At 47.9% G+C, this 14680-nt stretch overlaps 1 protein-coding gene across 2 annotated transcripts in view; it reads left to right on the top strand.

Annotated features, from left to right (window-relative positions):
* The first annotated feature begins 1772 nt into the window (after positions 1–1772).
* Positions 1773–14680, top strand: part of LTBP1 (latent transforming growth factor beta binding protein 1) — a 365237-nt gene continuing 352329 nt past the window's right edge. The window contains exon 1 of one of the 2 annotated variants that reach the window (XM_044292462.1): positions 1773–2336. In XM_044292462.1, coding sequence (XP_044148397.1) covers positions 1969–2336 — 368 coding nt within the window. In that variant the 5' untranslated portion in view covers positions 1773–1968. The remainder of the gene's footprint in view (positions 2337–14680) is intronic. The other variant, XM_044292464.1, reaches the window with a different exon arrangement.

Here is a 14680-nt window from a genome sequence, read left to right on the forward strand (position 1 = left end):
GGACACATGGGGCAATGGCACCATTATTTTAGTTAGATAGAGTATATATGGTTTTGTCTCCCCTCCCCCTTCTTTTTCTGTTTCTCCCCCCTTTCCCGCCCTTTTATTTCAGATTTTACTTCAATATGAAATATGGTCCAGTTCCAGCTGGTTTGGACAAGATCTTCAAGGCGACTGTAGCTCCACAGCGGATTGGCTGATGCTGTTGCTGTGGGAGAATACTGGGTCCTGATTTGTTGTCCTGCTTTCGGCGGGAAGGATTTCTCCTTCAAATTGAGATATTTGGCGGTGCTTCTGGGACAGTTTGAAGAGGACCGGATCGTCGCCCTCCCTCCCTAATTAATTATTCTTATCTGTCGCTTTGCTTTATTAGAGGGGCTGTATCACTCAGTGTTTCTGAGTGGATTCCGGTATTTAAATAATGGTTTGATGGTTCGTTAAATTATTATGATGGTGGTTTTTAATTATTTAATACATTATTTATTATGGTGTTATCATGCACCATACAGACTTTGCCATGAAGCCTTAGGCTTCATGCGGGTCCCTGCATTGCCTTTTTTCTTTAGCTTTAGGTTTTTCCAACCAATTTTTTCAAAAGGCCTAAGATGCTATAACATAACAAATGGACTAATTTTTACCTTGTCAAAGAGCTGCTGCTCCTGTGAGGATGCTTTCCTGGCCCCCCACTGGGCTCTTTCTACCAGATTCTGGCGATAATGTGGCGGGCACCGCAAGTCACGTGCCATATCGACATCTCATATTGTACCCAAAAACTAAGAATGGCAGGGGACCAAGGAAGGGTCAGCATGGGACCGCCAAGAGATGGGCAGGGTGATCATTACTCCTTTAGTAATTTTATAGCATTGTAAGGGCGCATTCACACAGGAGATTTGTTGCCTTTTCCTTCTTATGCGGATTTGCTATGGTTTTATGGGGGAAATCCGCTGTGGAGATCTGCAGCATGAATTGCGGTGGATTTAAGACACGCAGGGTGGTTTTTGCAATGTGTGGATGTGTACAACGCTGTGGAACTGCTGCAAGAAAATGTAAGATGGGAAATCCGCGGTGAATCTGCTCTTTGGCGAATCTCCATCAATGTCAACATCTGGTTTGACATCATCGCAGCCAATCACTGGTCGCGGCTTGTGTCATGTGACCACCTGTCATGATGTAAGGGGAGCCGGAACCCGCTGTGGTGATGTCAAACCAGATGGCGGCACTCACTGGAGCTAAGCCGTGAACGGGCCTGCGGCACCTCAAGTGAAAAAACGCGTGGCTTGGATTTTGTCAATATCCGCCATGTGAATGGTCGCTTAGGGCACGTTTACACAGGTTTTTAGTGGTGCTTTTGTGCCGTTTTATGTTTTTGTTGGCTATTTTGTACCTGCAGTTTTTCCCTGTATTTTTGTGGTAAAAACACCGGCTCCAGTTATCATCTGAAAGCTAAAGCTTAAAAAAATGCCAGAAAAAATACAATTGACCCAGTTTAGAAAGAAACGCTGCTGAAATCCCCTATAAAAACTGCTTAAGGTCAGGCCCATGGGAGTTGTAACCCAGCTTTCCCAGGGACAGATGAACCTGGTGTCCACTTGACAATAGTCCCAGCAGTGCGGAATGTATTTCTCCAGATGATTTGCTGCCATGAAGCCTCCCTGAGCCCCAGTAACCGCACACTGGCTGCCGCACTCATGTAGACGGCCCCCTCACCCCTCCTCCTCCGTCCCCTGGCCCCGGAGCAGATAGACCCTTTATCCTTCCCCTCTTTCCCTCCACTTCCAGTCTCCACACAAGTGCGCTGCTCCGGCTGAACTTTTCCTGGGACAAGAGGAGTTTCTTTTCTTGGCTTTAGAGCAGCAGCAGCGGAGGAGGAGGAGGAGGAGACGGCTCGGAGAAGAGGACACAGCCAGGAAGGCACAGTACACATAGTGCAGCCGGCTCACCTAGTCCCGAGGACCCCCGGCAGCATACATGGCTGATTCCAACAGGTGGGGAGTTGTGCTGTGCGCCCTGCTCCTGGCATCTGCGGTGCTGGCCAATATAGAGCGAGTGCGGAGGATCACCTATGTGGTGCACCCCGGAGCCCCGGGCATCTACCACCAGCAACCTGTGGCTATGAGCCGGAGCAGCGTCGTGCTGAGCAGCAGCAGTACCCAGGAGGGGAGCCGCAGGATGAGCAGAGCCGGCTCCAGCCCAGCAGTGGTGCACAGACCGCAGCCGCTCACTGGAGAGAAGGCGGCGGCCCCGGCTGTCAGCGGCCAGCGCTCGTTGTCCCGGAGCGGAGGGCAGCAGGACGCCCCGAGGAGCGGCGGACTACAGCACAAGCTGCACATGCAGGGGTGAGACACTGCTACTACTACCTATAGTTACTGTGGGCACTGGGCACTACTGGTACCCACTGAGCAGGGGTGAGACACCGCTACTACTACCTATAGTTACTGTGGGCACTGGGCACTACTGGTACCTACTGAGCAGGGGTGAGACACTGCTACTACTACCTATAGTTACTGTGGGCACTGGGCACTACTGGTACCCACTGAGCAGGGGTGAGACACTGCTACTACTACCTATAGTTACTGTGGGCACTGGGCACTACTGGTACCTACTGAGCAGGGGTGAGACACTGCTACTACTACCTATAGTTACTGTGGGCACTACTGGACCTGGTACCCACTGAGCAGGGGTGAGACACTGCTACTACTACCTATATTTACTGTGGGCACTGGGCACTACTGGTACCTACTGATCAGGGGTGAGATACTACTACCTATAGTTACTGTGGGCACTGGGCACTACTGGTACCCACTGAGCAGGGGTGAGACACCGCTACTACTACCTATAGTTACTGTGGGCACTACTGGTACCCACTGAGCAGGGGTGAGACACTGCTACTACTACCTATAGTTACTGTGGGCACTACTGGTACCTACTGAGCAGGGGTGAGACACTGCTACTACTACCTATAGTTACTGTGGGCACTACTGGTACCTACTGAGCAGGGGTGAGACTCTGCTACTACTACCTATAGTTACTGTGGGCACTACTGGTACCTACTGAGCTGGGTGAGACACTGCTACTACTACCTATAGTTACTCTGGGCACTGCTAGTACCTACTGAGCAGAGGTGAGACACTGCTACTAATACCTATAGTTACTGTGGGCACTACTGGTACCTACTGAGCAGGGGTGAGACTCTGCTACTACTACCTATAGTTACTGTGGGCACTACTGGTACCCACTGAGCAGGGGTGAGACACTGCTACTACTACCTATAGTTACTGTGGGCACTACTGGTACCCACTGAGCAGGGGTGAGACACTGCTACTACTACCTATAGTTACTGTGGGCACTACTGGTACCTACTGAGCAGGGGTGAGACACTGCTACTACTACCTATAGTTACTGTGGGCACTACTGGTACCCACTGAGCAGGGGTGAGACACTGCTACTACTACCTATAGTTACTGTGGGCACTACTGGTACCCACTGAGCAGGGGTGAGACACTGCTACTACTACCTATAGTTACTGTGGGCACTACTGGTACCTACTGAGCAGGGATGAGACACTGCTACTAATACCTATAGTTACTGTGGGCACTACTGGTACCTACTGAGCTGGGTGAGACACTGCTACTAATACCTATCGTTACTGTGGGCACTACTGGTACCTACTGAGCAGGGGTGAGACACTCCTACTAATACTGAGCAGGTGTGAGACACTGCTACTAATACCTATAGTTACTGTGGGCACTGGGCACTACTGGTACCTACTGAGCAGGGGTGAGACACTACTACTACTACTACCTATAGTTACTGTGGGCACTACTGGTACCTACTGAGCAGGGGTGACACACTGCTACTAATACCTATAGTTACTGTGGGCACTACTGGTACCTACTGAGCAGGGGTGACACACTGCTACTAATACCTATAGTTACTGTGGGCACTACTGGTACCTACTGAGCTGGGGTGAGACACTGCTACTAATACCTAGAGTTACTGTGGGCACTGGGCACTACTGGTACCTACTGAGCTGGGTGAGACACTGCTACTACTACCTATAGTTACTGTGGGCACTACTGGTACCTACTGAGCAGGTGTGAGACACTGCTACTACTACCTATAGTTACTATGGGCACTACTGGTACCTACTGAGCAGGGGTGAGACACTGCTACTACTACCTATAGTTACTGTGGGCACTACTGGTACCTACTGAGCAGGGGTGAGACACCGCTACTACCTATAGTTACTCTGGGCACTGGGCACTAGTGGTACCTACTGAGCAGGGGTGAGACACTGCTACTACTACCTATAGTTACTGTGGGTACTGGGCACTACTGGTACCCACTGAGCTGGGTGAGACACTGCTACTACTACCTATAGTTACTGTGGGCAATGGGCACTACTGGTACCCACTGAGCTGGGTGAGACACTGCTACTACTACCTATAGTTACTCTGGGCACTACTGGTACCTACTGAGCTGGGTGAGACACTGCTGCTACTACTACCTATAGTTACTCTGGGCACTGGGCACTACTAGTACCTACTGAGCAGAGGTGAGACACTGCTACTACTACCTATAGTTACTGTGGGCACTACTGGTACCTACTGAGCAGGGGTGAGACTCTGCTACTACTACCTATAGTTACTGTGGGCACTACTGGTACCTACTGAGCTGGGTGAGACACTGCTACTACTACCTATAGTTACTCTGGGCACTGGGCACTACTAGTACCTACTGAGCAGAGGTGAGACACTGCTACTAATACCTATAGTTACTGTGGGCACTACTGGTACCCACTGAGCAGGGGTGAGACTCTGCTACTACTACCTATAGTTACTGTGGGCACTACTGGTACCCACTGAGCAGGGGTGAGACACTGCTACTACTACCTATAGTTACTGTGGGCACTACTGGTACCCACTGAGCAGGGGTGAGACACTGCTACTACTACCTATAGTTACTGTGGGCACTACTGGTACCTACTGAGCAGGGGTGAGACACTGCTACTACTACCTATAGCTACTTTGGGCACTACTGGTACCTACTGAGCAGGGGTGAGACACTGCTACTAATACTGAGCAGATGTGAGACACTGCTACTACTGCCTATAGTTACTGTGGGCCCTGGGCACTACTGGTACTTACTGAGCAGGGATGAGACACTGCTACTAATACCTATAGTTACTGTGGGCACTACTGGTACCTACCTACTGAGCTGGGTGAGACACTGCTACTAATACCTATAGTTACTGTAGGCACTGGGCACTACTGGTACCTACTGAGCAGGGGTGAGACACTGCTATTACTACCTATAGTTACTGTGGGCACTACTGGTATCTACTGAGCTGGGTGAGACACTGCTACTAATACCTATAGTTACTGTGGGCACTACTGGTACCTACTGAGCAGGGGTGAGACACTGCTACTACTACCTATAGTTACTGTGGGCACTACTGGTACCTACTGAGCAGGGGTGAGACACTGCTACTAATACTGAGCAGGTGTGAGACACTGCTACTAATACCTATAGTTACTGTGGGCACTGGGCACTACTGGTACACACTGAGCAGGGGTGAGACACTGCTACTTCTACCTATAGTTTCTGTGGGCACTACTGGTACCTACTGAGCTGGGTGAGACACTGCTACTACTACCTATAGTTACTGTGGGCACTACTGGTACCTACTGAGCAGGGGCGAGACACTGCTACTACTACCTATAGTTACTATGGGCACTACTGGTACCTGCTGAGCAGGGGTGAGACACTGCTATTACTACTACCACCTTCCTATAGTTACTATGGGCACTACTGGTACCTACTGAGCAGGGGTGAGATACTGCTATTACTGCCTATAGTTACTATGGGCACTACTGGTACCTGCTGAGCAGGGGTGAGACACTGCTATTACTACTACCACCTTCCTATAGTTACTATGGGCACTACTGGTACCTACTGAGCAGGGGTGAGATACTGCTATTACTGCCTATAGTTACTATGGGCACTACTGGTATGTACTAAGCAGGGGTAAGATACTACTGCTACTACTACCACCTCCTATAGTTACTATGGGCATTACTAGTACCTACTGAGCAGGGGTGAGACACTACTACTGATACCACTACTACCACTGCCACCAATATCTGCTAGTTACTGTGGGTGCTACTGGTACCTACTGAGCAGAAGTGAGATGCTACTACTACCTATAGTTACTGTGGGCATTCCGGACTGGGCAGGGGTGAGATACTACTACCTATAGTTACTATGGGCACTTCTGGTACCTACTGAGCAGGGGTGAGGCACTACTATTACTGCTACTACCACCAATATCTGCTAGTTACTGTGGGCATTACTGGTACCTACTGAGTAGGAGTGAGACACTACTACTGCTACCTATAGTTACTGTGGTCACTACTGTTACCTACTGAGCAGGGGTAAGATACTACTATTACTACCGATAGTTACTATGGGCACTATTGGTACCTACTGACAAGGAGTGAGGTACTGCTTTTACTACCTATAGTTATTATGGGGACTACTGGTACCTACTGAGCAGGGGTGAGACACTACTACCTCTACTACTACCACCACCAATAGTTACTATGGGCACTACTGGTACCTACTGAGCAGAAGTGAGATACTACTACTGCTACTACCATCTTTAGTTAATATGGGCACTACTGGTACCTACTGAGAAGGGGTGAGTCACTACTACTGCTACTACCACCAATAGTTACTATGGTTACTACTGGTACCTACCAAGCAGGGGTGAGACACTACTACTTCTGCTACTACCTATATCTGCTAGTTACTTTAGTACATACTGAGTAGGGGTGAGACACTACTACTATTACCACTACTATAGGACTCTGATAGTAGATATGGGCACTATGGGACATGACTACACTGCGGGGCAGGGGACATGACTACATTGTGTGATAGGGCGCGAGACACTACTGTGCGAAACACGAGTAATCTATGTGGGAGAGGGTGAAACCTTTTTTGGGGCAGAGTGTGACTCTCTAGTACTGCCTGTAGAGCAGAGGGTTTGCCAATCTCAGGGCAGTAATCACAAGAGACATGCTTAGACTTCTTGGTTATATGGGGGGTATATATCAAATTGGTACGCCAGAACTGGTGCAGAAAAGTCGCAGATTATGCCACAAGTTTCGTTTTCTGCCATTTCACACCCCTACCCACTTTTTAAAAGTGCCATGGTGTAGTGGGCACGGTTCACTGAAGCGAGGGGGGCCTTTTTTATAGAAATCTGGAGTTACATCTTTAGATAAAAGGCTGATGTTTATTATGAGGGTCATTTTTAAAGTCAGTTTTTAATTATTGCCTTCTTTCCACCAAATGTCCCATAGTGTGTCATAACATTTTTAACGCTTGCTACTCCTCTTTGTTTATGCCATCCCTACTGTAACTTAGTAACTTTTTTTACAACTTTTTACAAAATTCACAGTGATAAAACTGATGTGAAACTCATTAACATACCCAGCCATGCCCACTTCCCCACCCACTTTTCAAAAGTGGATGGGGTGGCATAAAACTGCAAAAGTTAACAAATTTTCGCTCAAAACTGCACTTGTGCCAAAACTTGTGATTTTCTGTGCCAGAAAACTGAGTTAAAACTTCCATACATTGCCTCCACAGTGTAAGGGTTTTCTGAGATTTTACTACTGATGACCTATTCTTAGGATAGGTCATCAGTATCTGATCGGTGGGGGTCCGACACCCGGGACCCTCCGATCAGCTGTTTAGGAAGGCACCAGTGCTCCTGTGAGGGGCCTTCTCTGTGCTCACCAAGCCCCGCGCCATACATTGTATAACGGCTGTGCTTGGTATCGCGCTCAGCACCATTTCATGGTCCTGGGTGTTGGACTCTCACCGATCAGATACTGATGGCCTAGGTCATCAGTATAAAAATCGTGAAAAACCCCTTTAAGGGCGTCCATGCACAAGAGGGTTCTTGCTCTTGCTTAGTCCCTCATCGTTACATATGAAAAGTCACCCCAACATTTCCTTCTAGTGTCGTACTGGTGACTGTGTATGCATACAAGATTGTTTCTAACACTGTCTAGGTTGTATGGTCGTGATGACGGGGTTCATGCTGTTTAAGGCCTCGTGCACATGCCCATATATTTGGTCCACAACCGAGCCGCAAAAAAAAGCAGACAGCACCCAAGACCATCCATGTGCGGTCTGCATCCGTTTGTCCGCATATACTTCCTGTAAAAAAAAAGATAGGACATGTCCTATTCTTGTCCATTTTGGAGACATTTTTACAAAAGTGCAGGATGTACACCTCCAGTATCTGGTTTTACGGATCCGCAGTTTACGGCCTTACAGATGATCCATGTATGTAAACTAGGTTTTCCAAAATCCCCGAAGCCAACGCGAGCCATTTCTTACAGCTCAACAAACTGGTGGAGAAAAGTTGCTATAGTTGGTACAGGTGCTGCTTTGGGCAAAATTTGAAACTTTGTGGCTTTTTCTGACACACTCGCCACTTATTCAAAATGTTTCCACCTCCACCTGGAGAACATTACACCAGAAAGTTACTCCAGCTTCTTCTCTCCTGGAGCACAGGCAGCAGAAGATGCGACAGATATATTGAGGATTGCGTTTCTTAATAAGGGCTCCTTCACACTTGCGGCAGGACGGATCCGGCAGGCTGGTCTCCCTGTCGGATCCGTCCTTCCGCTGTTTCGCCGAGCCGCTGGACCGCCGCTCCGTCCCCATTGACTATAATGGGGACGGGGGCTGAGCTCCGGCGCAGCACGGCGGTGCACGGTGAAAGCCGCCGGAATAAAAAGTCCTGCATGTCCGACTTTTTAGTCCGGCGTCTTTCGCCGTGCTGTGCCGGAGCTCAGCCCCCGTCCCCATTGTAGTCAATGGGGACGGAGCGGCGGTCCAGCGATACAGAGGAAGGACGGATCCGACAGGGAGACCAGCCTGCCGGATCCGTCCTGCCGCAAGTGTGAAGGAGCCCTTAGTCAGATCTTCCTTTTACTTAGACCAGCATGTGAAACGTCGGTCCTACCTGATGTGTACACATGGGGGGGATATCACATCCTGCACTTCAGAATTCTGGCTTCAAAAAGTCGCAAAATAGGACGTTGTGGTTTTTTAGGCTTACTTGTGCATGAAGTTTTGACATTTTACATTTGTATATCACTCATTCAAGTTTTGGAAAGAAGGTGGGAAGTGGACATGGTCAGACTGTTGTACTATACCTAGTGTCAACCTTCACAGCGAAAAGCAGTCCAAAATCTGCAAAGATGACAGTGGAAGTGTAGGCTGTTTATGTCTGAGGCATATGGCAGAACCGCCTGCAGGAGGTTGTAGTAAGGCACGCAGATTCCATGTAATTTCTAATAATGGATTGCCGAGTGCTGCTTTATGGTTCTCCATGCCGCTCTGTATCGGCGTAAGTTGCTGGACTTAGTAATTGACCCCCAGTATGTTGAAGCGTTTGGCATTTTTCTTCTGGTGCTTTAACACCTCCTTCTCTATAGGGGATACGCCGTCAATATCTGATCGGTGGGGGTCCCACACCCTTCACACCCGCCAGCTGTTTTGCTGTAGCTCCGGTGCTGGAACTACAAAGCACTATCCACTGTGTAGTGGACGGATCATCTCATCTCCATAGAGAGATGAGTGCTGCATGTAAATGCTGCCCTCACCTCCTCTAAAGAGCAGGCAGGGGGACTGTAGACTATTGAAATCCCTGAACGTACAGAAAATTCAGTCACTACTAATTGTTTAAGTTAACAATTTAATTTTTTCATTAACCACTATGCCTTGTGAGCGAGTGATAAGTACTAACAGACAGGTTGGACGGGTGGAATTTAAAGGGGTTATTCAACCCCTATAAAGCCCCCCAAAATGCCCCTCATACTGGTTATACTTACCTCGCTCTCCAGCACTTGCATCGCTTCTAATGCCTGCACGGCCGTGATGGGGGGCACCCAATAGCAGGCCATAACAGGAACGAGCCTCCCTAGCATCATGGGTGACTCTAGAGATGCAGCGGCGGCTGTGAAGGCATCTGAAGGTTTGCGGATGCAGGAGAGCGGCGTAAGTATAACCAGTATGAGGGGCCCAGGCATTATAGGGGTTGGATAACCCCGTTAATCATGAGGGGAATTTTCAGTCCGTTTTGAAGGAGTCTGTGTTGTCGTCATTTGTACCAACCATATCAGGTGTCACACAAGATTTGCTGAATTTGGTAAAGTCACAGTGATAAATCTGGAGTGAAACTTATTAACGTAGCTAATAACGCTGACTTCAACGCTCACTTTTCAAAACTGGAGTAATTGGGGTAAACATGTTGCAACATTTTTATGCAAATAAGCTCAAAACGTTGCAAGTCCCTATTTTGGGACTTTTTGAAGCCAGAATTGTACAGTGCAGGGCTTGATGGCTTCCCCCAGTGTTTTACCATATCTGCTGAATTTCCACTTTGGTTGGAGGGTAAGCTCTTCAGGGCAGAGGCTGATTGTATAAGAACTTGTTTTCAGTATCTGGAATCTGGAGTCAGTGATACAGACATTGCGGAAGGTCTGAGAGGTAAGATATCGATCTTTCATTTTCTGTATCAGGCTTAAACCGATCCTCATCTGCGCTAGACAGAGAGCTGTCTGCGTGTCTGAGACATCTGGTATCACTTCTAGCATCTTGTAATCCTGGACGGCTAGCTCAACCTCAGGCGGTTTCCCTACAGTCTTTGGGGCTTGATGCGGTTTCTTATGTATTAACCTCTTAAATATTGGAGAATTGAACTCCTTTTCGAGCTGATGCGCATGACACGGCCTCTGAAGGGCACTGTATGTACAGAGATATTCTCCCCTGTGAGGTCATGCTTCTAAGCTAGTATATCTTTTTATATACAGCATCCAACTGAACGTGAGATTTCTAACAAAATCCAACTGAAGTAGCCTCTGTAAGACTGTATGAAATCTGCTGGTGAACCTCTATGGCAGCTCTGGTATATACAAACCAGAGCCCTTACCAGATTTGCTGATCAGTTCTACTAATGTCAAATACTTACCATTAAAAACTGTGTAAGGTGAATGCCCGCCCTTAAACACCATTTTGTTTTTCTTAGGCCTCATGCACACAACCGTATTTTTTCCCCACATCGGATCTGTGTGCTGTCCACATGGCAGTCCATGTTGCAGACAAGACTAGGCATTTTGAAAATAGTGCCCACCAAAATTGTGGGATACATACGTCCGGCATCCTTATTTTGTGGATCTGCGGTTTGTGCATCGCAGAATACATACGGTCGTGTGCATAAGGCCTTAATCTAAATGGATCCAACATTTGCCCTCTGTTTTACTGCGCGATCCCGGGCGGAAGTTTCCGCCCGGCAGTGTGTTATTAAAAACAAAAGAGACCTTGCCCAGCGGGATTTAGCGCAGGGCAAGGGAGTGCATCGGAGCATCAGATGCCCCGATGCCAACATCTGGGGGGCTGCCGGGGTGAAAAGAAGGGTATGTCCGGGTTCAGCTCTGAACCCGAACAACCTCTTTAAATTTAGACCATTTTCTATGCCAAAAACAGGCGTAGAAAATGATAAATAAGAAGAGCCTGCTGGCACTTCCCTGACCACTGATCCCCAGAGTCTTCTCCTCATTTGGAATCCACTCATGGCTTTTGCTTCAAAAACAGCATAACGACCCGGAAACCCAGGCTTACTTTTAGAATATCATTACTTTAATAAAAACGTGTCTGCTAATTGTCCCCATAAAACCATCTAATTATCCAGTTGAATCCAGGATCAAAGTGAGAACGCTGTGATGTATTGGGGGTAAACCTCAGACCCTCTTTGAAGGGGGTAGTTGAAGGTATTGTGGAATGCTTATCAAATGCTAGAACAATATATGGTGACAATCGGCTGGACATGGTGTGAGACCCACTGCCTGCCCCCCTGTTGCTGCGAGCAGTGATTTATGAACCTATCCTTTGCCAGAAGACTGCAGGTGTTAACCTTGTCCAGTAGTAACAGTGTATATTTACTAGTAAAGCTGCTCAATTACATGTATTTTCCCTTCAAACAGCTGCGTGTTAAACCTAATAGAAGTGTTGTGGCTTGAGAAAAGTCCCAGTAACAGGACTGAAACGTTGCATGGGTATAAGGGACACTATTTTTTTACTTTGCTTGGGAGTGCCGTGGAATTATGTATGTGCACCCCTTATCATATGTACAGCGCTATGGAATGAATGGCGCTTTAATAATAAATAATAATAATAATTCCTTTGGCTATTTATTGGAGGTTTGATCATGTCCGCAGCTGCTAGCACACCATTTTTTACTTTTTATGTAGCAGTACCTCTTTCATTTTTCATTTATTTTATTTTTTTTAAGTATGTAATAGAAATGAAGACAGAAGCACTTCTAGCGCTTCTTCACCAAGACGTGCTGTAGATCAGTGCAGGTACCACATTTGGGGTCAGATCGTTTGTCAGCCGTTGTATCAGGAACTGATCAAAAAGGTTAGCTGGATTTCTGTCCTCCTGATGAATAAGGGTTCCAGAAGAGGGACCACCACCTATTAGACAATTATAGCATATCCTGTGAAGAATGTGCGATTGGTCTCTGAAGAGGAGAGCTCTCTCCATAAGTAATATGGGCTATAGGGTTAGAAAAAAAAAGATCTTCACCTCCAAAGTTGTCTTGTCTCCCTCAGGTTTTTTTTAGGGTATTTTGTATTATTATTTGTATTCTTGTTATAAATTTAACGGGATTATCCCATTACGAAGACATCTCTCGTAAGGGGTCTGGCCACTAGGGTGCCATAGATCACAAGAACGCCCTATGTTGAAGCGCTTGGTTATCTACGGCAGTCCAGTAGAGTTAAATGGTGCCATGGACAAGCACACCTATCCCATTCAAACAGAGAGCAAGGCCCCTGATGTCATGATTGCCATGACCCCAGCGGTTGGACATCTGCCAATTGGATACCTATCTTCTATCATATGGACATGGGATAGAGGCAACCCCTTTAAGCAAATTTACAATGCATCATTGTATCCAGTTTCCAGGCGGTTCTCCAAATTCCAGTTTTCTTTTTACCTGAGCAGGTATGTGATTTGGGGTACTTCACGTGCCTACCATGTTAATCCAACCTCACATTTCAAGATTACTTTCTGAGGGTTGTTAGCTTAGGCAAGGTGTTTACTCTCTGTAAAGAGATCATCCCTGTATGGAGTCTTGCTGGAAGTGCTCCATGGTGCTCCACAGTATGGAGACTTATTGGCAATGCTCTATGGCAGTGATGGCTAACCTCCGGCACTCCAGCTGTGGCGAAACTACGACTCCCAGCATGCTCCACTCATTTCTATGAAGTTCTGACAACTTGCGAGTCGTAGTTTTACACGGCTGGAGTGCTGGAGGTTACCATCACAGCTCTATGAGAAACAATATGCAAAGAGGTATCTCCTAAGGAAACAGAACCATCTTGCTAGCACCGCCTTGTGGAAGTGGCTCCGTGCGGTCAAAACCAGAAGTTTTAGAAAGCTTTGGGATATGATAAGAGAAAACAGCCAAGCCAAATATCCACTCGTAGACAGCTGTTTCAAGGTACTTGCCCCTCATCAGTACGGAGTAGGATCCTGGCTGACTGGGTGCAATACCCTTGATGCAGTAGTACTGGGTCTTTTAGGATCAGGTGAATTCCTCACAATAGATTCTTAAAATTTGCAAGCTTATGACTATACAGGCAAATAGGATGTTCTCACAGAACTGGTAAAGCCTTAGGGTACTTTCACATTAGCGACAGGGGAGTCCGGCAGACTGTTTCGGTGGGTGAACAGCCTGTCTGATCCGTCCTGCCGCTAGTTCACGTGTGCCCCTGGACTGCCGCTCCATCCCCATTGACTATAATGGGGGCGAGGGCGGCGTTCCGGCGGCAGCACGGCGAGAGGCAGCTGGACAAAAAGTACGACGTGCGGTACCTTTAGTCCGGCTGCCTCTCGCCGTGCGGTGCTGTGCTGCTGCCGGAACTCCGCCCCCATTATAGTCAATGGGGACGGAGCGTCAGTCCGGGGGCACACGTGAACTAGCGGCAGGACGGATCCGACAGGCTGTTCACCCACCTGAACAGCCTGCCAGACTCCCCTGCCGCTAGTGTGAAACTAGCCTTAGGCCCCTTTTACATGAGCGAGTTTTCCACGTAGGTGTAATGTGTGACATGAACGCATAGCACCCTCACTAAATCCTGACTCATTCATTTGTTTTTCTTGCATCATTTCTGCGTTGCGTGAGAATCGCAGCACGTTCTATATTCTGCGTTTTTCACGCAGTCCTGGCCCCACAGAAGTGAATGGTGCTTCAGTGAAAAACGCATTGCATTTTCACTGATGGTTGCTAGGATATGTTGTGTGATTGAACACAGAGGCATCCAATGAATCTATGGGCGGGGAACGCGCGACAATACGCCCCAAAGAAGCTCCTGTACTTCTTGGGGCGTAGGGCGTTTTACAGCCCGTTCGTACGCGCTGTAAAAGACTCAGGTGAGAACCATGCCCATAGGTAAGCATTGGTTTTTGCCTGTTGAGCGTTTTACAGCGCGTAGGGACGCTCTGTAAAACGCTCAGGTGTGAACCCAGCCTAACACTGTTTCTTGGTTGTGTGCTGGCAGCTCAGTGTTAGGGACAGTGGACCTCATAA

Source organism: Bufo gargarizans, chromosome 4, assembly GCF_014858855.1.
Source record: "Bufo gargarizans isolate SCDJY-AF-19 chromosome 4, ASM1485885v1, whole genome shotgun sequence".
In the NCBI taxonomy this organism is placed as follows: domain Eukaryota; kingdom Metazoa; phylum Chordata; class Amphibia; order Anura; family Bufonidae; genus Bufo; species Bufo gargarizans.